Source organism: Salvia splendens, chromosome 21, assembly GCF_004379255.2.
Source record: "Salvia splendens isolate huo1 chromosome 21, SspV2, whole genome shotgun sequence".
Classification (NCBI taxonomy): Eukaryota; Viridiplantae; Streptophyta; class Magnoliopsida; order Lamiales; family Lamiaceae; genus Salvia; species Salvia splendens.
The window spans coordinates 22,629,167-22,656,359 of NC_056052.1; the positions used below are offsets into that span (position 1 = coordinate 22,629,167).

At 38.7% G+C, this 27,193-nt stretch overlaps 5 protein-coding genes and 1 pseudogene across 7 annotated transcripts; 3 read left to right on the forward strand and 3 right to left on the reverse strand.

The window, feature by feature from the left end:
- Positions 1 to 6,636: 6,636 nt before the first annotated feature.
- LOC121784862 lies at positions 6,637 to 7,760 on the reverse strand (annotated as a pseudogene).
- A 349-nt stretch (positions 7,761 to 8,109) lies between these two features.
- Positions 8,110 to 11,655, reverse strand: LOC121784861. Of its 2 annotated transcripts, none has more exons than XM_042183116.1 (3): positions 9,566 to 11,655; positions 9,275 to 9,466; positions 8,110 to 8,843 (listed from the first exon to the last, which is right to left on the reverse strand). In XM_042183116.1, the coding sequence occupies exons 1-3, from the start codon at positions 11,653 to 11,655 to the stop codon at positions 8,285 to 8,287; spliced, it is 2,841 nt and encodes a 946-aa protein (XP_042039050.1). In that variant the 3' UTR covers positions 8,110 to 8,284. The 2 variants fall into 2 exon arrangements, with proteins under 2 accessions (XP_042039050.1, XP_042039052.1); XM_042183118.1 differs by having other exon boundaries at positions 8,665 to 8,843; positions 9,333 to 9,466.
- Positions 11,656 to 11,794: 139 nt separating this feature from the next.
- On the forward strand, positions 11,795 to 14,340 carry LOC121784863. The gene is made up of 2 exons (XM_042183119.1): positions 11,795 to 12,333; positions 14,073 to 14,340. The coding sequence occupies exons 1-2, from the start codon at positions 11,948 to 11,950 to the stop codon at positions 14,176 to 14,178; spliced, it is 492 nt and encodes a 163-aa protein (XP_042039053.1). The 5' UTR covers positions 11,795 to 11,947; the 3' UTR covers positions 14,179 to 14,340.
- Positions 14,341 to 16,472: 2,132 nt separating this feature from the next.
- Positions 16,473 to 20,255, forward strand: LOC121784655 (hydroxyproline O-galactosyltransferase HPGT1-like). Its single transcript, XM_042182850.1, has 12 exons — positions 16,473 to 16,856; positions 17,320 to 17,383; positions 17,991 to 18,040; positions 18,132 to 18,322; positions 18,507 to 18,570; positions 18,670 to 18,742; positions 19,000 to 19,123; positions 19,238 to 19,325; positions 19,448 to 19,498; positions 19,617 to 19,688; positions 19,769 to 19,884; positions 19,967 to 20,255. The coding sequence occupies exons 1-12, from the start codon at positions 16,744 to 16,746 to the stop codon at positions 19,987 to 19,989; spliced, it is 1,029 nt and encodes a 342-aa protein (XP_042038784.1). The 5' UTR covers positions 16,473 to 16,743; the 3' UTR covers positions 19,990 to 20,255.
- A 419-nt stretch (positions 20,256 to 20,674) lies between these two features.
- Positions 20,675 to 22,245, forward strand: LOC121784657. The gene is made up of 5 exons (XM_042182853.1): positions 20,675 to 20,994; positions 21,069 to 21,121; positions 21,205 to 21,369; positions 21,656 to 21,757; positions 21,950 to 22,245. The coding sequence occupies exons 1-5, from the start codon at positions 20,793 to 20,795 to the stop codon at positions 22,082 to 22,084; spliced, it is 657 nt and encodes a 218-aa protein (XP_042038787.1). The 5' UTR covers positions 20,675 to 20,792; the 3' UTR covers positions 22,085 to 22,245.
- Positions 22,246 to 22,254: 9 nt separating this feature from the next.
- On the reverse strand, positions 22,255 to 25,560 carry LOC121784656. 2 transcript variants are annotated; one of them, XM_042182852.1, is made up of 3 exons: positions 25,374 to 25,560; positions 22,924 to 24,678; positions 22,255 to 22,782 (listed from the first exon to the last, which is right to left on the reverse strand). In XM_042182852.1, the coding sequence occupies exons 2-3, from the start codon at positions 24,560 to 24,562 to the stop codon at positions 22,379 to 22,381; spliced, it is 2,043 nt and encodes a 680-aa protein (XP_042038786.1). In that variant the 5' UTR covers positions 24,563 to 24,678; positions 25,374 to 25,560; the 3' UTR covers positions 22,255 to 22,378. The 2 variants fall into 2 exon arrangements, with proteins under 2 accessions (XP_042038786.1, XP_042038785.1); XM_042182851.1 differs by having other exon boundaries at positions 22,924 to 24,686.
- Between the last annotated feature and the right edge of the window lie 1,633 nt (positions 25,561 to 27,193).

Here is a 27,193-nt window from a genome sequence, read left to right on the forward strand (position 1 = left end):
AATTAAAATCCTAAAAATTAAAAATTACATAATTAAAATCCTAAAAATTAAAAATTACATAATTAAACTCCTAAAAATTAAAAATTACATAATTAAACTCATAAAAATTGAGATTTAGAGAGTTGTTTAGTATAGTGTCATTTTTGTGTTTGAAATGAGAGTATTTATAGATGAAAGTATGAATTTTGGAGTAAAAATAATGAAAAAAAAAATAAATTAAAAGTGTGGAAAAAATGGATATATTTTATTAGGAAGTGAGAAAATATTTTTTTTATTAATTTTGAATTTTTCAGATTTTTTCGATTTTATTAAAAAAATAATAATAAAAATTGATAAATCAACGGGCCAATCAGAAGCTGCCACGTCGCCACCTCGTGCTCTTGCCGCTGGCACGGACGTGCTCTTAGCTAAGAGCACCACCCTGCCAGCGGCAGGGCGCATCAACGGACGAGCTCCGTCCTTGCCAGCGGCAAGGACGGCGGTGAGCATGCTGCTCACCGCTGCGGATGGTCTTATGATATAAATTAAGGATGGCAAATTGTGTAGGTCCAATAACAACCCAGTCTGATATGCTAAGGAAATTCCCTATTCCAACATGAACCCGCTACCCTCCTCTCCGAAGATAATAAATATGATAACGACATGAACCTGATTTATATTATTACACCCTGATACTTACACGATTACACCCTGATTTTTAAATCTGCGACCTTCAAACCCGAAGATAACAACACCATAACGACACGAACCTAATTTACACGATAAACCTAATTTACACGATAAAACCCGATTTAACCTAAAAGTGTAATATAAAAAAATGAAAAAGTCTTAATAATATTTTTTATCAGGTTATCCAGAACCGTTAATTTGTGTCCAATTTATTTTGAAAATTGTTTAGCCCTAATTATATAAACATATTGTAAATGAACAAAATACCTGTTACTATGACATCAGTAAGATTGGTGCCAACAATTAGACTAGAGAACCTTTTCCCTGGAGCTTCTCTTCCAGTTCCATACGACGGCAAGGGATCGATCAGAGGATAATCTGACTCTTCCTTTAATTAATAAATGTACATTTATGATAGGATAAACCCCCTATTAGGCCGATCGGCGTCTGTAGATTGGCGATCGATGAATATTTGTCGCGGGCGAGTGCCCGTCGAGCATGACGGTTTTCTCACTTGGAGAAGAGAATGAACGATAATATTGATATTCTTGATTGATTTCTCAAATGATTACAATAACTCCTATTTATAATGCTAATAACTAACTTACTTAACAAGAAAACAAAGATATGGAAAAGATACGGAAATAAACTAAGATGTGGAAAAGATACGCAAATCTCTAATTTAACTAACTAAATAATGCTCGTATCAACTCCCTCACGGTTGAAATCCACCTTGTCCTCAAGGTGTGAACTACGACACAATGAAGTGAGTCGAAAACATCAGAAACCAAATCTGGTGTTGTGAGCGGAACATCTTCCGTTGGGCAGCGGCGCAACTTCGGTTCGAGATGGTGGGAAGGCATAACTAGTTGCTGTGCGCGGGTGGATTCCCGTCGGGCAGCGACGTAGCTATGATTCGATCGGTGTGGCTAGTTGCTGTGCGCGGTGGATTCCCGTCGGGGCAGCCACATAGCTGTGATTCGATCGGCGTGTTGGAAGGTGAGCTCTCAATGAAAGCATCAATTTGATAGGATAAACCCCCTATCGGGTTGATCGGCGTCCGTAGATCGGCGATCAATAAATGTCTGTCGCGGGCAAGTGCCCGTCGAGCAAGACGGATTTCTCACTTTGGAGAAGAGAATGAACGATAATATTGATATTCTTGATTGATTTCTCAAATGATTACAATAACTCCTATTTAATGAACAAGAAAACAAATATATGGAAAAGATATACAAATCCTAATTTATCTAATTAATAATGCTCGTATCAATTTCACACAAAACATTAACTTTCACATGTACAAATTCAAGTTATATAATTAAATTAACCAATTATTTACCTGCGATGCAAGAATAACCGCCTTTTGGTGTACATACAAAGTGAAATGGCTAGCCAGACCGAAGGATCCGGTCAGCGACGACCAGCAGCATCCCGCCATCGGATGCAACCGTGCTCAGGTTAGCAACGGCCGCCTTAAACGCAGCCGTGTTTAAATCTCTTGATTCTGTTGTGCTCACAAACACCAATCCTAATAGAATGAAGGTCAGTAGCTTCTCCATGATCTGTTCAAAATTAGAGCAAAAAGAAAAGAAATTAAATCGATTGGTTTTGGTATGAAAGAAGGGAAAATCATGAAGTGTGTGTGATGAGACTAACATGAGGTTTTGTGTAACTCATTGTTTTGGACATGGCATTCATATGAGTGTGAGAGCCTATTTATATGTGAGAAGCAGAGAAAGTAGTAGTAATATTGCAATTATTGATTTTAACTAATATTATCATGTGGTAAAGAGAATATTCGAAATCGTGTGAAATTAAGATGGTAGAAATAAAGTCGAATGAAACTGACATGATCTTTGATATGTATTTATGTCATCTGTCATCTTGAAGAGGATTTTACAAAACAAATTTAATAGAGAGTGCAAAAGAGGTCAGATTTTTTATTTGAAAAAGGGTAATAAATAACTGTTTATTTCCATAAATTAGCGATTATTAATGTTCAATTCTAATGAGAGATTGAATGAGCCGGATACATAATTCAATACTTGAAAATTGTAGAACTTATCCGAATAAAGTAGTCTTTTCTTTAGATAGAGAAGAAATTAAATATTGTCATTTCTAGCAAGTTGTATTTATTTTCACGTTATTATAAGTAGGAAATAAAATTAATGAGCTTTTGATTGTCTAGATTTTGAGATGTGATGGCCATAATTATTGAGTGCTTCTTCTTTATTACTTGCCCTTTTCCGAATAAAATTACAAAGTACTATGTGTGTACTGACTTCAAAGTCAAATGAAAAAATATATACGGGTTTAGGATATTGATATAAAAGGAGAATAAGTAAAAAGATAATTTTTTGATATATCTTCAATTTGAATTTATGTAATTATATTTACAGATATACTAATAATTTACCGATAATTTAATTTGTACGACTGTTATAACCATCAAATATCCATCACATCGTATTACTACAGAAAATCTATTCTAACACTTAGAAAAGTACACTATGTGCTCGTAATCATGCTCTAATAATATACGGAGTACTCTCTCCGTTCCAACTATGACATACTTTCCTTTTTTATTTGTTCCAATTAAAACGACACATTTCTATTTTTTGTAATTTTCTCTTTTCAATTAATAAATTCAACCATTTTTTCTTTATTCTATTAAATATTCAACTCTCTATCTCTTCATTTAATACTTACCCTCACTATTTCTCTCTCCAATTAACTACAATATCTCCTAAAATTTTGTGTCGATTAAAAAACGTGTCAACTTAGCCAAGACAGAAGGAGTACTACTATAGTGGAGTACCTAACAAATTTATTCGAAATTTTGTGTGTTTACAAAGATGATCAAAGAACACAAACAGTTGTCAAATTTTAGAGAGAAAACAAAAAAGGTTCATAGAATTAGAAAGTGTATAGCATTGAGTAGCTCTCAAATCAAATGGAGAAGGAAGCCTTAGTCCTTTTGCGATCCTAATCCAATCATCAAGTTTATATGTGGGTCTTAATTCGGGTCGAGGCCCGGATGTGCCCCTGTTTTGGGCCATGAGAAGACATGTGCCACAATTTTGGGCCTAAAAAGTATAGGTAACGAGCCAATACCTCGTTGTCAGTTGTAAAAATGCCTGTTTATTCAATCTTAATAACTACTCCTATTACTATTTTTTTTATTTTGACAATAACAAAACGAATTTTATTAAGCCACGTACAATTATCCTTATATGAAGTCAACTTTGAAAGAAAAAGAAGGCGAATATTGAATAATATTGTATTCTCACATTTGATTTGCTAAAACTCAAACGAATAAAAGTCTAAACCCCAAGAACGGATCTATTTGATGCCAACTTAATGGATGCAACGGCGGACGTAGAAAATTGTTATAGTAGGGGCTATATATTCTAACTTTTGGATGAAATAATAAGTTTCTTATATTTTATTACTTTGTTAGGGGCATTTGCACGTCATTTTACATAAAATACTAACAAAATTATAATATAATACAACTAACATAATAAAAAAAGTTAGTTTGGGAAGGGCTTAAGAGTATCCGCAGCGGTGCTCGCTGGCAAGGACGACGTCCGTGCCGCTGGCACGGCTGACCCCTGCTCGCCGCTGTGCTCTTGCCGCTAGCACGGCGCTGCTCGATGCATCGAACACGTCCGTGCAGCTGAGCAGTTGACGTGGCGACGCCTGATTGGCCAACGGCAATGCCGTTGGCAATTTCGTTTTTTCTTTTTTTAAAAAAATCGGATTTAATTTAAAAAATCTGAATTAAATAAAAAAATATTTTCCCACTCCCAATAAATTATATCCGTTTTCTCCCCACTAATTTATCACCCCTCCGACTCCCACGGTTGGAACTATGAATGGTTCGGCTCACAACCATTTCCTAGTCCGGAAAAGCAATTTTCGGCCCCTCCTCAAACCCAAGGTTCTCAAGTTCCGGGTGGCTACCGGCCTTACCCGGTGGACGACCAAGATGCCTCCGATGGGTGATACGGGTGGGCACCCGAACCCAGATCGGGAGGGAGCGGCAGCGGCGGCTCTCAAACTCCTCCTATTCCTAATCCTCCTGGTGTCCGCACCCCGTACACTCCGGCGGAGATGGATCAATTATTCAAAGCCTATTTGATTATCTCTGAAGATCCGGAGATAGGCACGAACCAAAGCGGGGATAGGTTTTGGTGGCGCGTCTCTCGCCGGTACAATGAAAACCGCCCGGCTGGAACCATCGAGCGCAATGAGAGTATGGTGCGCAATGCCATATTCAGAGCCAACGAAGAAATCCAAAAGTTCCAGGGGTATTACCTCCAGGAAGAGCGGTCGGCGGGGAGCGGTAGGAGCGAGGTCGACATCATCAGTGCTGCCTTGGCGACCTACCAATCCATAAATTACAAACCGTTCAAGTACCTCAGCACTTGGCAGGAGGTGCGTGTGCATCTAAAGTATAGGGGAGACGTATCATCCTCCTCCAGCTCCTCCAGCAAACGGTTGAGGTCGGTATCCCTATCCGACGCCGGCGAGGATGAGGTGGCTAGCCAGCTCGCCGGAGCTAATTTGGGTAGCCCCGACGCCGACCCAAGCAGTTCCCAACGCCGGCCGCAAGGAAGAAAGAAGGCGACGACCAACCGCCGTCGCGCCGCGACTCCATCCGCCCCCGCTCCCGCTCCCTTTGTGCCACCTCAAACCCCCACCAACTCGTTATGGACCCTTTTGGCCCAACTCAATTTGGCCGATAGGTCAAATATGGCCCCCGAGCAACTTGATTCACATTTGGCAATGATACGGGGTCTCCGAAGAACATTAGGGATAGAGCCAAAGTAATAGTCTTCCACGGGGGTATTTTTTAGCCTTTAATTATGTATTTTTTATTTTTTAGGATTTTAATTATGTAATTTTAAATTTTTAGTATTTTAATTATGTAATTTTTAATTTTAAATATTTTAATTATGTAATTTTTAATTTTTTTGTAATTTGTAATAGTATTCCGGATATTTTTAATGCATTTTAATATTGTGGAAATGTTTTTATTTAAATTAAATAATAGAATGGTGAGACCCTTGAGCATGTCCTTGCGGAAGAGCATGAATGTGACTGTTGTGCTCTTGCCTAAAAGCAAGGAGTAAAAAAGTAATAAAAGTGGGTCCATGTCCACATCCGTACCATTTGGCAAGAGTACCGATGGGGATGCTCTAAGCCCCTCCCTAGTAACATGCCTCAGCCAATGATTGGATGGCATTAGCTGAATTTGAAAATTTTATTTTTATTTTTGCCGAAATTTGACCCTATATAATTTATCTCTTTTTCTTTATCATTTCTCTTTATTTTAAAATTAATACTTATCAAACAATTATGGTGTAATAAATAGTACTCCCTCCGTCCTGGGCTACTCGCTCATTTCCTTTTCGGCTCGGAGATTAAGGAATGAGTGTATAGGAAAGTCAAAAATGACGGCTGTAGGTGAAATTTTTTACTAAAAATGAAAAGAGTGCAAGTAACTTGGGACGCTCAAAAAGGAAATAAGTGCGAGTAGTGCGGGACGGAGGGAGTATAAGAATTAATTAGTAAAATTAATAAGTATATTGAGTTAAACTTTATTTTGATTTCAAAATGAAAAGACAATACATTCCGTTTCCCGCGAAACCAAATAAACTTCCCAAATTTCACACTTTTGCAATAATGGCGGAGCTGTAATGTTAAGGACCTAAATCCTTAACGTCGATTTCCACACAAAATCAAGAAACGAGATGTCGTCGTTGTCGAGCGCCCAACGTTGGGTTGTGACTTGGACGGCAAAAAGGGGCAGCTGAGCGCGAGATTTACTCGTCGGCAGCCTTAGGAGATGTTTCTTGTTTGCTACTCAATTGAGCCAAAAGAATGATAATTTCATATATTGATTGAATGAATAAAAATGATAACAGTCTATCCTATTTATAATGCTACTGACTTAATGAATAATAAAATAAAGATATAGAAAAAGATATGCTAAATCCCTATAATATCTAAACTAAATAATAATAATAGAGGTTGGTACCATGTAACCACTCTGATCATCCCAATACTCGGACCACAGCATTACTCCGCCGTACTTCCTCGACCTCCCTATCACCGATAGAATCTCCGCAGTTAGCACATCCGCCGCAATGAATCCGCTACCCGCCTGCGGTGCCGCCGGCAGCCCTAGAAATATCTTCCTCGCCTTCACCGATCACGTCCACAGCATCCACGAATTCACCAAATTCCCCGAGTTTCCCGACGCGTACTGGCACGGCGGATTATTGTAGAACTGTACCCCAAACGTAATCGAAGAGGCTCGTGTTCAGCGCCGCCCCCAAAACCCGGTCGGGGAAGGGACACTGCGGCGCGCCGCTCACGTACACTCTCCTCCCGTATTTCCCCAATCGCTTCAGATATCTCACCAGATCGTCGTAGTACAGCGTCGATCCGTGCTCCACATACAAGTCGACGCCGTCCAGAACGGCGTCGCCGAGGGGGCGGGAGGCGGATTTGCCGCCGAGGAAATTGTTCCATATGTAAATTGAGAAAGCTAGGGCGTCGTCTGTGGAGGAGAAAGAGTAGTTTCCGATGCCGCCGCCGATGGAGAGCATGACCTTGATTCCGCGCCTCTAGCAGGCGGGGTTGCAGTGGCCGGTGAGGTTGAGCTCGGGGGTTTGGCCATTTGTTGAGGAAGGCGATGTTGACGTAGGCGAATCTGCCGGTGGCGCAGGTGTCGGCGAGAGTGCCTTCGTTACCGTTTTGCCCCCAGTAGATGGCGATGCCGCCGCTTCCTCCTCTCGCGGAGGTGCCAAGGAGAGCTTGGAGGAGGAGGAGGACGAGTAGTGAATATAGGAATTCGCGTCTGCTTTCCATTATGGTTGATTTTTGAATGAGCATACATTGAGTTTACTTATAGGGTTATAGAAATAATGGTTTGAAATTTTACAAGTATTTTACTCCTTAGGATATTGTTTTATACACTAATCTACAAATAATAATGGAATTGGAATATTTTGACTAGTGAACGTCTAACAATGGAATGGGTGGGTTGATCAAGTCAAGCCAACCATTAAGCTTAAATTGAGTTTTTGTTGAAAATTGATGAAGCTGGATGCACTGTAGATGCACACAAAACTTAGCTTATATGTTAGAACATATTTTCTTTGTTATCCATATCTATAATAGTATTTGATTGTTGTTACTTGTCATTGTCATTTACTGCGAATCGAACATTCCAATAATTTTTTTTCATTGTATATTGGGTCTAGTTGGGATGTTACCATCAAATTGTTAATTCAAGTATATTCATGCTCCAATAAAATAGATTTGAAATGAACTCTTACTTGACCAGGAGACTTGCAATAGTGCATTCTTCCAAGAATAAAGAGGCTTGATAGTTGAGACAAACAATGTGACAGCACCACGATATTTTGATACAAGGTGTGAAAAGTATGAAGTATTAATACATCAGTTACATCGTTCATTTGCTGAATACATCTTAATTAAACTATGCAAATATATGAGATATACATGAAAGTAATGAAAACAAATGTTTTTCACCAACTTATTGGCCATTAGTTTGTACAATTGAATGGAATAATCATCAGTTGTCTTGAAACAAAGCCTTGGAAACAGTAGAGAATGAAGAGTTGCCAAGATCATAGGTTCCAGCTCCAGAGCAAACTCGTTTATTTCCTGTCATTGGAGTTTCACAAACCACACTATAGCTGCGAGTATGCTTATCCTTCCGTTTTGATTTGCTGGGACGAGGATCATACTTACATTTCGTCGCTTTGGGTTGTTGCTTAGGTGCCCAGACTCTCTGCAGATCAAGAGCCTTGCTAACGAAGGGTGCAGATCTACGAGCCCTCTCCCTTCTCTCACGAGCTTCATTAAGGCTGCGTGCATAATCATCTATTCCACTCTCTTGTAGACTAGTGTGCATACTTGTGAGAGGCCGTGAGGACTCTCCTTCAGCAGAGACTGAATGGTTGAGGTTGTTGGCCTCGCCTTTGTTATTTCTATCGTGCTTATCTCGCCATGATTGACTGCTATCCTCACTGTTGAACAGGAGGCTCGGAGCTTCATCTTCCTCACCAAATGGCAGCAAGTCCATTTCGGCGTATATGTCTTTCACAACATCTTCGAGCTTGTCTGAATACCTGGAGCAAATATGGGTGTTAGAATTCCAATGATACTCCGTTACTACTCCCTCCCTGTTTATTCAGGTGTAATATTGATAACCAGTACCTCACTTTATGCTGGATATCATCCAGGAATGATCTGAAGATCAAAAGCTTACTATAAAATTAATAAAAAGCTGTTTCATAGTATTTCTTGACGCAGGAGTCAATTCATAGCATAGAAGACTACAAAAGGGGAACGACACTCACTCACCAAGCTAATAATACAAGTAACCATAAGAGCATAAGAAGGATTAAACCGAAATGCTTTATTGCTTCTACTTTCAAGTAACTTTACTTGAGTTCTGCATCTTTTCCTTTTTTATGCATAGCTACATTTAGAAGAAAAAAAAAAGCTAAATGCATACATATCTACACGGACCAATTGTTGATTAAAGAAGAGTGTTTACCTTGCTCTTATAGTATGCTCAACATAATCGTATAAGCTAATATGACCGTGAATCCCACCTGCCACGAGGAATTGAATGATCTCTAACTGGGAACATATCTGCTTCAGTAGCTTCTTTTTGCTCGATTCTCTCATCAGTGCTGCAACATCTGACAAAAGAATCTCCATTCGAAGCAGAATCTGCAGCTCATATCTTGTGCAGGTCAAGGGAAAACTAAGGGCTAATAATTTCTATTCGAAAAGAAAAGCTGAAGTAAACTGACTCAACAAAATAAACGCACAGAAAGGATACTCTCGAACTATAGCTTCCGATGATAGAGAGGAACTTGGATTCTGGTGCACCTCCTTCATTTCCTTAGGTGATCTAAGTAGGAGTTTAATTAACTTCTCAACTACATCCTCATTCTTAGGATCATCTGAAGTTGCTTCCCTTGGTTGAGCTTCAGTGTTAACTTCACTCTCACGCTTCTTATTCAGCCAATGAATGGAGAATTTGACAACTCGCTCTGCCAGCTTCTGCAAGTCCATACCCGACTCCAGGCCATGACGGATTCTTTTAGAGAGAATGTTCAAAAATGCATCTTGAGTCTCTACTTTCGAAACAGGCACAACTTCCTCTTGCACTGGAGAACACTTGGACGATAATACATTAAAACCAGATGTTTCCCCCATGGAATTGATTACCGGCAATATTTTCAAGAAAGATTCTTCAACTTTGCTAATATGTTTCATCCAGCATTTAAGGAACTTAAGCTTCTTGGATTTTTCCAAATACCTGGCAGTATAAAGCTCAAACAAGTCAAAATTTGATCCTTCAAAAGCTGCTTTGCGGAAAGAACTCCATGTCATCTCCTGGTAGAGATGCCTTTGGCCCCTTTTCCTTTTTCCATCTACATGCTGTTTACAGTTACCAGACGTTGAGGCATCAGTTTGGGATCCTGAACATGTGTTTGAGTCGATCATTTCCTCAATGCAGAAATCAAGACTGGCACCATCAAATCCACTTCTACCTCTTAGAGAACCAGCATCTGAGATGTGGAGGACAGCCAAATGAGCTGTCAAAGGCTTGAGACTGCCCACTAACATATCTCCCTTGCTACTCGAGAGGGAAATTGATGCCCAGTAACCATTCATATGAAGAAAACTCAAAAACATTTGCCAAGTGGGAAACTGATCCCTGCAAGTCAATCCGCCCATTTCTTCGTGCAGAATCTCAAGAACCCTGTCTGAGAAAAGGTCAGCACCACTCTTCTTCTTGTCCTTTTGCGACTCCTGGAAACACTCACCCACCAAAATGATATCTGACGTGCCTCCGGTATTCTCCTGCACATTATAGCTATGAACACTCTTAACATGTAGCTTCATTGTTTCCTCGCCAAATTGAGCCCAAAATGCGTTTCGGCTGAAGAAACTATGTGAATCTCTAGATTCCGCTCCATTAAAAATGTCATCAGTTTCAATAGTACAAGACAGAGTCTTTAGGATCACAAGCTCGAGATCACAGAACTTACATTCTAAAGGCTTCCCTTTCACATCCAATATCTCAAGATTCAGTTCTCCACTATATTTTCTTCTACGAATACCACCAAAATCAGCAAAGTCGAACGACAACCCAATTTGGGGATAGATCAGCCCAAGAGGCAACAAAACCGAGCACAAGACAATGAAATCGCTAGAACAAAAACCCCATCCAGTTTTCCTGATCCCATCCCTTATCGTCACTAAATTTTCCCCACACCCATTTTTCTTCTCATCAATCTCATCAGTTTCAATCTTAACGTCAACCCAGCTCAGATGAATATCCCTAACAGAAAATGCTTCTCGAACAGCGCAAAATGCATCATTAAACTCACGCATTCCCAGATAATCAACCAATGAATTAACAGATTGGCCAATAGGCGAAAACAGAACAACTAAATTAGAAGGAATTTTCACAAAACCTCCATCTGGAAAATCACCATCACCTGAGAGCTTATCCTGCTCGCTCTCCCACGCGTAGTCGTGAACCAATTGAAGCAGCGAGCTGGCGGCATTCGAAGCGCGAGGGCAGCACGCTGAATTCGGCAGATCGGAGCTAGATATGCAATTTAACGTTGTGGAGAGGGATCCGAGAGTCTCTTGGGGGAGATTGAAGGATAGGGAATGTGTAGAGAGATCGCGGGGGAGAGCTGCGGCACAACGCAGCGGAGAGAGGGAGGAGAAGAAGAGTTTGAAGGCGGAGAGGGTGGCTGCGAGCGGAGGAAATCGGAGGAGGCGATTTGCCGCGGATATGACTGCGGAGAAGTAGGGGGAAGGGTTTTGGAGCGTGAGAATTGGATCTAGGTCAATGAGGAGGACTACACGTTGAGTTTTGGAAAAATCCAGTGACTGCCGATTAGCCATTGACGGTGGATAAGACTAACGTGCGCCGGAGGTGAAGTATTTCGGCATCAAGATCAAGCGAAAGGAGAAAACTTGATAAATCCCACGGTATCTATGCTGCGGCTGCGGGCGGGAAAAACAATTTTCAGAGGCGGGCGAATTTTCAAAATGTTTTCTAATCTTTTTAGGGGCAGTTTCGACTTTGGGAAAGGTAAAACGACGACGTACTAAACCCTATCTTCATCTTCTTCTCCAGAACAATCAGTTACTCCATAATAACCAGAAAAGGGAAAGAGCCCAAAAATAGAAAAAAATGCCCTCACTTTCTGCTTTCAAAATTTCAATTCTCTCGCATCCACCACTCTCTAGCCGAAGATCATTTTCACCGACAAGCTCTTCGATTTTAAGAGAATTCCGGCCTCGCCCAGATTTATCCTCGTCAGTGTCCATTTCTAGAAGGGCCGTTTTCCGAAGAAAATCGTCGGAAGAAGAGGCTGATGTTGCAGAAGCGGAGGACGAATGGCTGCAGAAATTGCCGGAGAAAAAGAAAGCGTTGTATTCTCACAGTTTGCCGTGCGTAGAGGCGTGGCTCAGAAGTTTGGGGTTTTACCAGAGCAGAGATGATAGAGCTGTTTGGTTTGTGGAGAAGCCTGATTGGCATGCGCAGCTCTCGCTTGATGTCACTGATTTGTACATAAGGTTTGTGCTTTCAAAGATTGCTTTTTTGTTCTTCTGGAATGTGTTTGCTGAGTATTATCTGTTTGATTGCCATGCAACTGAAATTGGTGGTTTGTGCTCTGTTTCTTTCTCTAAGTAGTTAAAGTAAATCGGTGTGTTTTGGAAATGAAGGTGGTTTAAATTAGTAACTTCATCATTGTATATCTCTGGATATTAATCAAGTGATTGAGTTTATGATGTGATTATGTATGCATAATATTATTTTGTTTGACTTCTTTGATTAAAGGGCATATTTGTTTGAATAAACCAAGAGGAAGTGAAATAAGTATTTAGTCCGTGTATGGAACTAGGGAGATTCCTCCGTAGAATTTTATTGAAAACTTAATAAGTAGGAAATAATAATTGGGAGTTAAAAGAATTATATAAACACACCATACTTTGGAGAATTCGGTGGATGAAATGATTAAGTCTGTCACTACATAAATTTGGAGATAAATTGCAAGACTTGATGTTAGGTTCTTTACAATAGAGTTCCATCTCATTTTGATTTCTTGCAAAAGAGTTCGGGTTGATTTGATTTCAATTGTATACAGCTCTAACTTCGTTCTCTATTAAAACGTAAATGCAAGGTTGTGTTAGTCATTTGCGTGAATAGGAAAAGTAGGGAAGATCATATAGTCTCCAGTTAAGCTGACAAATATTTCATATATTATACTCCTCTTTCTACCATGGTAGTGTTAGGCTGACGAACATTTCATATATCATACTCCTCTTTCTACCACAGTAGTGTTAGGCATTTCTGTAATTCTAGGTAGTACTTTTTACAGGAGTCGGCCATATCGGTGTTTTGTTTGTTTATCTTGAGATAAGTTTCATTGATTGGTTAACTTTATAAGAAGGCTTTAACTTCTGGCTCATGCTATGCTGTTGTGTGTGAAGCTGATTGTAGGCAAATCTACCGAGATTGCTGGTCAAGTACTTAAAAATCTAGTTGCTTGACTAACACAGGAAACTTTTTCATTGATCTATGTCATAGCTATAATTTTTTATTGTTCTATGCCATAACTAGATGTTAGATGTTGTGTATCTTACTATCTTTGCAAAGTTAATGTCTTCTTTGTCTTCTTGTCTACGTTTGTTTCATGTGCTTGGGTTATTTGTATCGGTATTTCTTTCCAATTTAATTTATTATTATGTAGTCCATTTGGATTTTGGATATTAATCATCTTTAGTTCTTCAATCATCTCTTCATTTGGATTGACTATCATCTCCCACAGTGATGATGCACTTGAAATATATGTATATATTTCAATACACAACTAAAAATCCCAAACAATTTTACGATTGCTACTGCAAGATAGGAAGGTTTATATACTAATATGGTTTTACCACAAGCTTTAGCAGAGTCACACTTATCCGAATTCAGTCCCTTAGATTTGACCTAAGGAAACATTATATGCTTTCACTTGTGTTGGTCATGGAAAAAAGTGCTTGTTGGACATCTATGATCTATCTGCATCCACTTGATCATGTTAAACTAGTGGAGATAATGCTTTTTGGAATAATTTTTCTGGTAATGATATCTCTTTGTTTGTTAAATAAGTACTCACTTATTCATAAGCACACATGTTGGCTTCTTCAATCAAGCTGTGGGTTTCCAGAGTTGCACAACTTAGCTTAAAGGGTACTTCTTCAGTTGTTTAAAATCTCAGAGAGATTCGCAATGTTATGTAATATCGCTGGACACGTTTGCTGTGCAGGTACCTGAAGAGTGGAGCAGGAAATCTCGAGAAAGATGTCGAAAGACGATTCAGCTATGCCCTCAGTAGGGAAGATATTGAAAATGCCATACTGGGAGGACCGTGACGGCACGAATATATTTCTCTTAATCATCATAATTTGTGAGTGGTGAATATCCATCTTAAAAAAATAGCATGGATTTCTGATAAATCATGTACCAATTTTCATCAGGGTTATGGATATATTCATGTTATACAATATGTTGTGAAGCCTCAGATTCAATATGCATCGTTTACTCAAAGTTATGACATCAAAATGAAGTGCAACTTCTACATATTCTACTACTCGATTACATGCCTTAGGGATCTTGGCCTCCTATGGAAAAAATAATTTTCGTGTCAATTCAATCTCGGATAATATCAATATATTTTAACCTTGTGTAACCAAACATCCCCTAAACCAAAATTGACATTTTTTGAAAAAACCCTCAACTAGAAATGACATTTATTTCTCCACACTCACGTTAGCTTATAAAATATTTATCCAGAAAAAGGGATTTATCAAATGTTTAACAGGAGTTTTTATTCTTATTCTACAATCTACATAGTATCAGTAACCATTGATCAATATTATTTTTCCGTTACAATTATTACCACCATGAAACGTATATTTGGATAAATTTTGTAGCAAAATCATTGACTGTCTTAACTCATTCTTGAATACTTATTATTCTCCGCAGTCATTGTTCCGACTCACTAGTATTTACACCCGAGCTATGCACGGGACATAAGAGTTTCGCATAATGAATTCAAAATATAATAAATATATAAAAAATAAGAATTCAAAAAAGCAATGTGATGATTTAAAAAAATAGAAATGTACTTATCTTGTCTTACTCTAAATGAAGAATTTACTATTCCCTAATGAATGAAACAATTATGCAATTCTAATTTATAATCTAAGTGGAGTAAAAACAATAAAATTAATGACAAAAAGAAGATGTGTGACTAATGATCAAACAATATGAGTTGATTAGAATAAGATATAAAATAAAGAAAATATGTGTGAGTAAAAATGTTTATTGACAGTGTTATGCACGTCATTAATCCAAATAAAAGGTAAATTAATATATAAATTTAATAGCTTAATTTTGAAAAAAAAAATTGAAAAACATATATGGAATATTAAACATACCCACATTAAATATATGAATAATGTAAATCATAAAAATTTAAAACTTCTTTGAGAAGTCAAGATAGAAAATTCGTATTGCCCAATAATCACATTTTAGTTGACTATTTATTTCTTCTGTTTAATTTCAGAACATAGCATAACTTGATATACATGACCAAAGACTAAATGAATTTTTTATACTGAAAAGAAATAAATTTCTTACCTCACGCCGCATATACGTATAAAAAGTACAGTATCACTTAAAACAACGATAATATTTTATGCATCTTGTTTGTTTTGAATAATGTGACAATTTACACTACTCTTTATGTCAAGAAGTACAAACTTTGTAAGTTAGATTTAATTTTAAATATATATAATTTCATCTTATTCCGTAGTTTAATCTATAAACTTAGTAGTATTTTTTAATTAATTAGAGGCAAATTAATATATAAGAATTAAAACTTTAATTGAGTAAATATAGGATGAAAATTGTAAACATTACATATTTGTTCGTTTAGCTCGTGAATTAATTCGGAAAAAAGTATTGCAATAAAGGATTAAATCTCAATTTTAACTTAAATAACTGGAAGACAAACTAAACTCTCTAGCACAATTCCAATTTTAACCCAAATATAAGGCTAATTAATATATAAATTTATTAACTTAATTATATAAAAAAATAATGGTAGTGCATTATTCAATGTGTTTTAGCGTTTTATTGGACCATTATTTGTCTAATTGTTTTTGCCTTTAAAAAATATTTCTAGATAAAAGACACTTCATCTTTTTATTTTCCCTCAAAAAAGGGTATCAAAGTTTTTTCATCAAACTTGCACTTTAGATTAGGATAGATTTTTATTTTTGGCAAAAAATAAAAAAAAAAATCTCTTAATTTCTCCACTCTATATTTTTCTTTTTATTTTCTCTCATACTTTATTACGTCCACTTAATATAATAAATATGTATTTCTTAATTTTTTTTGTGTTAAAAAAACACCTCTATTAACAAGGAGAGGAGGGAATACATGCTAACAATTGAATACGAAGGAAGACAGTATAGCTAGAAAAAATTTACACTTATTCCTTTCGATAATTCCATTTATTTCTTATATTGGGCTTCTTTGAGCCTCTTTGCACAGTCCATTTATTTTGGACCTTTTCTAATTCGAGCCCAATAAATAAAAAACAATTAGCTAAAACCGTAATCTCGAAGCAGTAAATAGGAACGTTGCGGTAAGCTTTTCTAAATCTAATGAAAAAAGTCTTACCAGAAAAATAAATTTGATCTTCTTTATTGTTTGGCACTGAAATCCACACTCCAAATTGGCCTAATCGATCGCGTTCTCTCTCTACACTTCATTTTCAAAATACTATTCTACTTCTGTTGAATCGGAACACCGATTCAAAGGAGTGTTATTGCTGATTGCTAATTTCCATTTCGATTGTAAACACTCGGATCGGCTGAATTAGACTCAGTAACTGGATTGAATTGGAAGTGAGTTGAGAAGCAAAGCAAATGCAGAAAAAGGAGTCGGGTGTGCGATTCACGGGGATGGTGATTCGATCCCGAATTTCGATTCTCTTGTTCTCAATGTTTTCAGCTTTTGCTTCTCTATATGTCGCCGGACGGTGAGTCTTGGTTGTGTGGTTTTATATATTTATACTATTTTTTGTTTGTAGCAGTTACGAAAATGCGCTTATTATGTTTTGGGTGGTTGAGTTGATTATTTTGTAGCTGATGGGGCTTAATTAGTTGACAGTATCATGTTACTGGTGATAAGATGCGAATGCTTATGACACATTGGTATTTGAAGCTAGAAGCCAGAAATTGTACTTAATCACATGTAAATTTGAGTGCGGAGAAAGTATGCAAACATGTTCCTATGATTATATTTTCTAGTTATTGAACGTAGATTGAATTGTTTGATTTAAGGGGAAATAAGTTAAAAAGACAAAATACTTATATAACCTGCGGTTTTTGAAGCTGGAGCTGCATTATATCAACTGAATACCGAATTGTTTATTATCATCATTAGAATAGGAAAGAAGGAAAGTTAAAATGTAGTTTGATGTGTGGAATTGGGTGTGGCAGATTGTGGCAGGACGCAGAGAACAGAGTTTATTTAGCTAAGGAGCTTGATAGAATTACTGGTCAGGTATTGAGAATGTTTTTTTACCTTGAGATTTACTGCTTTGACTGGTTTGAGTAATCGAGAAATCAGTGACCTTTTTTGATCCTTCATTTGTGCTCAGTTCATTGCATATGTTCGATCTTTTGTGTGTTATCTACATATTCCCTTTTGTTCTAGTTCATTCATTAATCTACTGCTAGTTTAGGTAATTTTGGATTTACATTTGCTTTTTGGATTTATTATTTTATGACAAGTTTCATATTAGCTGCCCTATTTAAGCAGTATCTTTATGGCTGAATTTGCTTCCAGATGTCTGTCATTGTCTCTCAATAATTTTTCATCAAAGTGATGGAAGTATTGTCTTTTGGAACATCTTATGTTGCTATTGTACTAAAGAAAAAAATTGTCTGACATGATGCAAACTGGCTTATGAACTTACAAATTGTCTCTCAATAATGTTTCATGAAATTATCACGATACATGGCATTGGCTTCGATCTGTTTGGTATACATGCTTTAAATTTGTAAAATGTGGTCAATACCCTGATATGTTTATTGTGCTCAATTATGCAATGAGCTGCAACATCTTGTTCCTACCCATGGATAATTTCTAATGTCTCTTTTATACTCAGGGAAAATCTGTGCTGTCAGTTGCTGATTCATGGAAAATCATTGAATGCAGGTTACATTTACTTGTTTCCTTTTCTTTCTATGTGCAGTGCTTTGATGTTAGAATGGTTGTGAATGCAGCAATAATCAAAACTCACTTGCAGGGAACAGCAGAAGATATTGTCAGGCTTGGAGATGGAACTTGCAGCTGCTAAACAGGAAGGTTTTGTTTCAAAGCTTTTGTCTGAAACTGTTAAAAGCCCTATGAGGAGGCCGCTCGTAGTGGTTGGAATACTTACAGGATTTGGTCGTAAGAGCAACAGAGATGCTATAAGGAAGGCATGGATGGGCACAGGTATATGATTAGCTTTACACCAATTGTTGACTGGTCGTACCTTGAATGGGATTGCTCATGTGAACTGCTTTCTTGTATTCTGGGATACACTTCGATATTTATCCATGCTTTTTAAAGTTTTCTTCACGTTTTCTAGTTATTTATCAGAATGATCACATCTAACTCATATGTTTCTTCTTCACAGGTACAACTTTGAAAAAGATGGAGGAACAGAAAGGCATTGTTATCCGTTTTGTCATCGGCAGAAGGTATGCTTTTCCTGCTCTCTCCTCTGTCCCCCCTTCCACAGGTCCTACATATAGCAAACTGCTGAGGTAGTATCTATTCGATATTCTCGTAATTTGCAGTTCCAATCGAGGAGACAGCTTGGATAGGGGCATTGATAACGAAAACGTACTAGCAAATGATATTTTAATCCTTGTAAGTCATTTGACTCCATGTTAGTATTTTTAAATTGTTATAGTCTTGTAATTAATGCAGTGCTGCTTAAAAGTTGTTATTACTACTTTGTGAACTGTTTGGGGCACTTGCTGCACATATATTCTCTGGCAGTTGTTCAGCAATCATGGTATAGGGAAAATTACACGAGTCATTTTTTTACGTGAAATGTGGCCACTGTCAACAGACTCTCACTCTTACGCTATAGTTATTAATTCCTCTAGCAAATTTTTAATCAGGATAACCATGTGGAAGCCCCTGAGGAACTACCAAACAAGACAAAGTTATTCTTTGCTCAAGCTGCCGAACATTGGGATGCACGCTATTATGCAAAAGTCAATGATGATGTCTATGTAAATATTGGTAGGTCTAAAGTGCAATTACTTGCAAATACCCTATACGTTTGATAATTGTTATTATTAGAAAACATTCTATCTTGAACACAAGAAGTGAATGACGTATATATCTTCACTGCAGATGCCTTTGCAAATACACTTGCTGCTCAAGTGTACAAGCCTCGTTTATATATTGGGTGTATGAAATCAGGAGAAGTTTTCTCTGAAAAGTGAGTGTGATCAAACTTTGATGCTGTGATGATTTTGAAAGCAGCTATGGGCCGTACATCTTGATATCATATAGTATCATGAATTGATACTTATAAGCTCGTCACTTTGTGTAACTTGACAGGGGCAAAAGATGGTATGAACCAGATTGGTGGAAATTTGGGGATGGGAAAACGTAAGCATATTACAGTACGCTTTCAACGATCATATAACAGCACACAGTTTCAAATGTATTGTTTCATACTGGCACATCTGTGGCTTCTTTAATGAATGCTTCTTGCTTGTGTAAACAGTTATTTCCGCCATGCTTCAGGCGAGATGTTCGTGATAACTAAGGCTCTGGCCAAGTTCATATCAATTAACAAGTAAATTCTGTTTGAACTCATTAGCATCCATTGGAAGCTAGAACCAAACCTGAGCTCTCCCTCTATTTTTTGGTTGGCAGATCTTTCCTTCGCACATATGCACATGATGACATCAGCGTAGGATCGTGGTTTATTGGTCTGGATGTGCAGCATGTGGACGAGAATAAGTTTTGCTGCTCATCTTCTTGGTCCACAGGTTCGATATCTGCAAAACCAGTTCAATAGTATTATTACAGCAATTAACAAAGCAAAGTGAATGATGGTCGTTTTGTTTTCAGGAGCCTTGTGTTCAGGTGTATGATCTTGTTTTAAGATTGAGAGAGAGCTCATATTCTTTACAGCGGCGTTGACAAATCTATTGCACATACGATGATTTTAGATCAGGAGGAATTCTTTTGTTTTTTTGGCCCCTTACATGTTCAAAATTTCACATACTACAATCATATATAGTAGCTTTTTGGAACCACAGTGTTTCTCTGTAGCAGTTGTGCTCTAACATATACTCCTTCCATACGCATATGAATATCCACTCTTTTCTGCAATGACCATATATTCGGCATACATTTATATCCGAGTAGATGTTCGATTTTGTCATCGTTTTAGGCTTTTAGCTCTACCTCAACTCTACCATACTTGCCAAAAAATACCTAGCGTTCCAGGAGCAGTTTGTCTTCACATTTTTTTGGCAGGACATCTCAAGATTGAAACACTGCATACATTTTTACTACTATACTAAAACTGATTTTAGCCAATAATTAAAAGTTTTTTAATTTGTCTCTTCAAATCATTGGAAAACATACTTCTTTACCGTATGTTACTATACTTGCATTGCACTAGGAGTCTTAAAAGTTCTGAAGATTAAAATAAATTAGTGTAATATCGATATTTTGTATGCTTAGATTAAAATAAATTATAAAATAATAATATTGGTCTACTAATCATTATTATAAGATAAAACAGCATAGGAATAAATATGTGCATCAAAAATAAATTCCTCATTTTTGTCGTCAGCTTTCTAGTGTTTCTCATCTCCAAGTTAGAATCGCGTTGATTTTCGACCAAATAAAACAAAGAAACAGCGCCTGATTTCCACCAAGAAATACAATGGAGTACGATTTTAGAAAACGGAACCCGCCCCAGTATGATTCCAACACGCCGCCGTACGGCAGGGCTCCCTCCTCTTCTCATCCGGCCTACGCTCAACAGTCCTTATTATACCCTAAGATCGGCAGCGCCGACCCTCATTCAGCCGCGCAGCATGTCCGCAACCCTCCGTTTCACCATGCGCCACCTCCACCTTCTAATTGTATGTCGCCGTTTCATTTTCCCCTTATATGTGTGTTTAATTGATTTCTATTCTGATTTGGGGCTAATTTGCAGCTGGGATCGGGATTAGGGTTGCGATCAAACCTGAATACAGAATCACTCCGCCCGTATATATTATATTGTTGCTTAAGATTTCTAAATTGTCGTTTATTTGCCTGGATTAGAAAATTGATTAATTTGATCGTTGTAGCCTCCATTGCTGCCACATCTGGGTGAAATCCCGCGCAGCAATTTCTATTTCGATTTCGACTTTGAAAGGAATGTGCTGACGGAAGCAGTTAAGGAAAACCTCAACTGGGCTAGGCTTGGAATCGACAATTCTCTCCCAAAGGCAACTCAGCCAACGCCATCTTATGTATGTGCTCTTTTCATGAATTTGTTTGTACTAGCGTTCTTTTTCATATTCGATTTTTGACTCACTTCCCTTTCAATGTGTGTGCTTGTGCCTGCTTATTCCTTAGCTTATGAACCAGTTTCATATCATTGTGGACTAAGGCATCGCCATTTACTTTGCTTAGGATTCACCAATCCCCGTTAAGAGTTTGTAAAATTTATCAATCCATAGTCAGATGGATGAACCAGAGTGTGTCTCTTGTTGAACTTAGCTGGTGATACTGAAATGAATCGGCTTTTGAATTCAGGGTGCGGCTGCAGATCCCGTGGTGAGCAAATATATAGCAGCAGGTCTCAGCAGAGAGGCTGTGCCGCTTGCAGTTGCAAATTATGGAGACAATCCCTCCAAGGTAATATCTCTCTTTCTTCGTTTCATAGTCTTGTGTTCTATCAGTATATCTTGTTGTCTGCGTTATTGCAGAAACCGACTATGAACTATATCACTCTTTTGGTGTTGCATGTATAATGGGATAGGCTTTCTTACCATGATAGTGTTATCAACCCATGATTAAACAGCACCTATATAACTCAACTTGTCACAGGTTAAGGAATTCGCCAATGGATTTACCCTACTACGGGAAATGGGATTCCCCTCGAACAATGTAGCTGAGGCCTTAATTATGTACGACAACGACACGGACAAGGCATTGGCTCAACTTATCAATGCTCCATCCTGAATAATACCACTCCATATCAGAATATTGCAAGTGTTGTTTTATACGAAATCAGGTAGCATCATGTAGTATTGTTTATCGTTGTAAAGAGTGAAATTCTATGATTGTATACACATTTGTATGCCCCTTTATAGCAATGACCATTTTCTTTCCTCTGTTTTTCTTTTCCGTGCTTCAATCCAACGTCAGTTTAGTGCATTACGTTCATGATGAATAAAAACTTGTATGGATACATCTTTTGTGTACAACTACAAAATAATTCACTGTGGATTATAAGATAAGATACGAAGTGCCAGATTACAAATTAAATATATTGTCGCTACTAAATATAGAAGTATTAAAGTGCCTTGTATTAAGATCACCACCTTCAAGAGCAGAACCGAAACGATCGAGCCACTGAACCGGGCTTGGATTTTCGGTCTCTTCGACCCATTCTGAAGTCATGTCGATGTCATCCAGCTGAAGGGAATCTGCTTCCGACGAACTCGATTTCAAGGATTTGTCTAGTTTGAGGTTGTAATAAATGTAGAGTAGGTCGTTCAGTGTTTCCTTATCAATCTTGTTGCGCTTCTCTGAATGGATTTGTTGAAACGTGCTCCACTGCCTCTCAGAAGTCGACGTACTGCACACTTGGCTCAGTACTCGAATTGCCACCTGCTGCAGCGTTGGAGCTGCATCGCCAAATTGTTCCCACCATATCCCTGCAAAACGCCATTCACCATATGTTTAACTCTAGAAAATCTACCTCAAGTCAAAGCATTATTTGAAAAACTTAAAAATTCTCACCCCAGATATAAATTGAACGCAAGTGATATATGCAAGAACGCATCACAATAACTCACCAGGCGAAACGCTATCAATGGCCTCCTTTGCAAGGTTGCAGCCAAACATCCCCTTCCCCCTTGAAAATAGCAGAATCTGGTTGGTTAAATCATGCCTATGATCAGGTGTGGGAAGAAGCTTTTCCAGAACTGTATAAAAGTCTTCCTTAATGGCTGAAAAAAATTTGATCTCTGGATTATATTGGATGCTTGGGTTCAGAAAAGCTGCCGCGGAATGTAAAGGAGAGTGAAGGTTGTTCTGCCAGTGCTTATCTACAATATCCAAAAATGTCTTGCATTTTATCTCATCCATAATGTAGTATGTCCGAATCGACTCTTTTGCCCTAGTCATCAATTCATAAATGAACCCCACTGCAGGCTTCCCTCCCGACACTTCCCTCATTACTTTCAAAAATGGCTCGGACACAGCAACACTTTCTTCTGCTGCTTTCCAAAATTCATTGTCATCAAGAATGCTGACACATGTTGCTGCCTGAGGCTTGTTTGATAAAGCTGATCCTGCCGAAAACTCCGGACTATTGAACATATGTTTCAATCTTGACTTCTGTTTCAACATGGATTGTAAAGAGAGAAAATTGGACACGGACTTAGTGATGCCGCTCCTGATGATGTCATGTCCTCCTGTAAACATCCTCATCATGGCAAGCATTGATGAATTATTGTATATATACTTTGAAACAGCCTGTGCCTGTAAAATACACCTACTAACCCAATCTACGTTACAGAACTCCTCCAAAATCCCATTCATGCATTGTGAAGCACAAGGGGTGACGAAAATAGAGCCATAATTCTGCAGGATATGGTTTGCTAAGCCAGGGCAGTTGAGTTCATTATCTATGATAACTTGAACTACATTCTCAGGACCAAAATCTTGAATGATTGAGTCGAACAAATCAGAGAGGTACTTTATATTTTTATAATACGAAGATGCATCGACCGATTTGTGGAAGAAGGTTCTTGAAGGGGATGAAACTAAGAAATTGATTAGAGCCCTTGATTTGTTATCTGTCCATGTTTCTGCAATAACAGTGCAGCCAGTCATAGCCCATTCTCTTTCAATATCTTTTGATTGTAAACTCACTTCAGACTTAATATTCTCCAACCATGTCGTCTTCAAAGTATCTGCCGATGGTCCTACAAATCCTACACCACACTTCCTTACTGCATCAATCATCTGCTGATAAGATGAAGAACGAGCTATGCTGAAGTCCAGTCTATTTTCAAAGAAGAAGAGAGCTATACTTCTCTCAGCATTTTCATGGTCACTTCTAGAAGTAGAACCCGATGTCGTGCTGGATGAGAAGACTTTACCAGTTACAGGTGCTGCTTCAACAGACATTAGAGGCTTCCCCGTGGAAATACTAACAGCATGAGGAGATTTAAATTCAGGTAACATTTGCTTCTTAACAGTCAAGGTTTCCTTACTGTCCTCCTTTGATGCAAGAATTTCCCTCACCTTATCTGTCACATCATCTCTCACTTTTGTGCACGGATTCACACCTTTACTCGGAAGTCTAGATAAATGATGCTTCAACCTGCTGATTCCACCATTAAGAATTCTGTCGCAGAATTTGCATCTCACCTTATTTCCTTCCAACCTATCAGCATATTCCCAGCAAATATCCTTCTCCCGAACCATCGAGACAACTATCAAACAAATTTCATACTCTACACGCCTACGTAATCATATGTTCTTCCAAAGACATGTTTACTGACCAGCATCGTATTCTTTCATCCTTCATGGCAAGACATAGACTGAGGAACTACATAAAATCCAATCAGATTTTCACATGTATTCAGGAAATGCCTAGTAATGCTCATATTAGACACACTTAAATTTATAAACATTCATTGCACTTCTCATTTGGGCAACTGCAATCAAGATGAGTTCAATTTGAACAATTGATATAATGATTTCATTAAGCTGTCACATGCCATGTCAATAATCCAAAACTAGCAGAAGTGTTCAACCATAGCATAAATTGTGTAAACAAAACCAATAATTCGTTCCGCAATCAAATATAGGAAGAAGAACCCTCTCAAAACAGACTTAACAGAGAAGTTTAACTAAGGAACATGGTTAAAATGAATGACTGTATAAGCAAATAAGCTTCTTACTTCATACTAAAATTTCATACTACTCCACATTTTTTCTTGTTATACATTCATCTGACTTAAAAATCCATCTAACCCCTATCTTCTCCGTTTTTCCCCAATCCAACCGAATTTAATTAGTCAGGTTTCAGATATAGGTATCAACAAATATTTAATCGATTATGCATAACCAATCATAGTTTAGTTGTTAGCTGCTTAATTGCATGAACCAATCATACTTTAGCTGATCGTACGATTCACAGCTTCTATCCATTGTTTTGCGGTACGAAAAACAGTTTATAATAGATAGACAGAGAGATGAAGATAAAGTGAAATCGGAGAAGACGAGAACTTACAAGCAGAGAATTGATCGCAGATCTGCAGAGACAACTCGCCTTATTTCTCGCGATATTTTGGTACTCAGCTGCCGATTTTTTGTTTTTCTTTCTCAACTACGACTCTTATCTTATTGCTGATTTTACTTTATTATCCTTTACATTTCCTAAATTCTTCACGGAGTTTGATGACGATATATCGCGGCTTTATCTGTATGCTATACGTGCTTAGCATTTATATTTAACACTTTGGAAAGATTGCGCGAAATTTTGTAATATCAATTTCAGTCGGAAAAAATATTTCACTCGTGCACGGTGCACGATGATACATTTGGCAATTTAATATCAATTTCAATCGAAAAATCTATTTCAGTCGCGCACAGTGCACGATAATAAATTTGGCAATTTTTATTCTATCTATTGTTCTCCTTGTCCGTCATTAGAGCACCCGCAACGCGTGCCGAAACCGTTCCGCGTGCCGTTCCGCCGGAACGGTTTCGCCGCGGAACGCGTTGCGGCGCTGCATTCCGCTCCCGTCCCGTTCCCATTCCGTGCCGGGTGCCGACGGCACGTAACGCGGCACGGAACAAGCCGCCACGCGCCTGGGCGACGTGGCCGATCCCCGTGCGTGCGTGCTTCCCACTCGCCGGCCCGCGAGTGGGACACGTCAGCAATGACGCAATAATTATTTTTTTTTTATAAAAATCGAATTTTAAAAAAAAAAAAATTTTTTTAAACGGTAACATTACCGTTTTTTTTAACTTTTTCTTAATTTTTTTAATTTTTATTTTTATTTTCTTATTCTATAAATACACCTAATTCATTCATTTTATACACAACTACACATCTATTCTTCCTACATCAACATCAATTTCTCTCCAATTTTCATATTCTATCTCTTCAAAAAATGTCCGGCGACGGCAATTACGGTGGTGGCGGCGCCGGAGGGTGGGATCTCAACGCGTTCGGCGATTGGGAGACCATGTACAACACACTTGGTGGTTCTGGGTCATCGACGCCGGGCACGCAGGGGTCGGCGACGCCGGGTGGGTACCAACCACCCACTTTCGATGTGGATGCCTACGCTCGAGGCTCCGGCTCGCGGCTTTCCCAGGGTTTGTCCCAGATTCGGGAGGATATCCCCGTTGAACCCACTCAGGGAGGAGGCCGAGGCGGTGGAAGCTACAGGGCTGCGTCTGAGGCACCCGAGGAGGATGAGGAGGAGGAGCCGGAGGATCTGGGCCGGCATCCCTACACCAACGAAGAAACAAAGGCGGTGTACACCGCCTGGCTCACCGTCTCATATGATCCCATCGTCGGCAACCAACAAGCCGCCAAGTGCTTCTGGGAAAAGGTCCGTGATGTCTACCACGAGACTAAGCCGAAAGGGGCCCGGAAGCGCAAATATACAATGCTTCGTGCTCACTTTGGCCGAGTCGATTTACAGGTCAAAAAATTCTGCGGGATCTACTCCTCCGAAGCGGCGCACTACCAAAGCGGAGCTTCGGGCGCCGACATACTGAGGGCGGCTATGCGCGCCTTCCACCAGGACACCGGTGTACAGTTCAAATATGTTGATATTTGGCAGCTCGTCAAGGACGAGGAAAGGTGGGCCGGTGGTGTCCGCTCCAGCTCGGGATCAACCTCAAAGCGGACGAAGCACACGACGAGCGGCCAGTACTCGTCTGGTGACACCGATGCGCCCAGTGATCGTGGCACGCAGGAGGTTGGGGTTACGGCCGCCGAGTACGAGGGATCTAGCCGTGGGCGCCGTCGTCCGCAAGGGACGAAGGCGGCGAAAGCGGCTAGAGCGAGGAAGGGCCGAGGAGAATCAAGCCAGT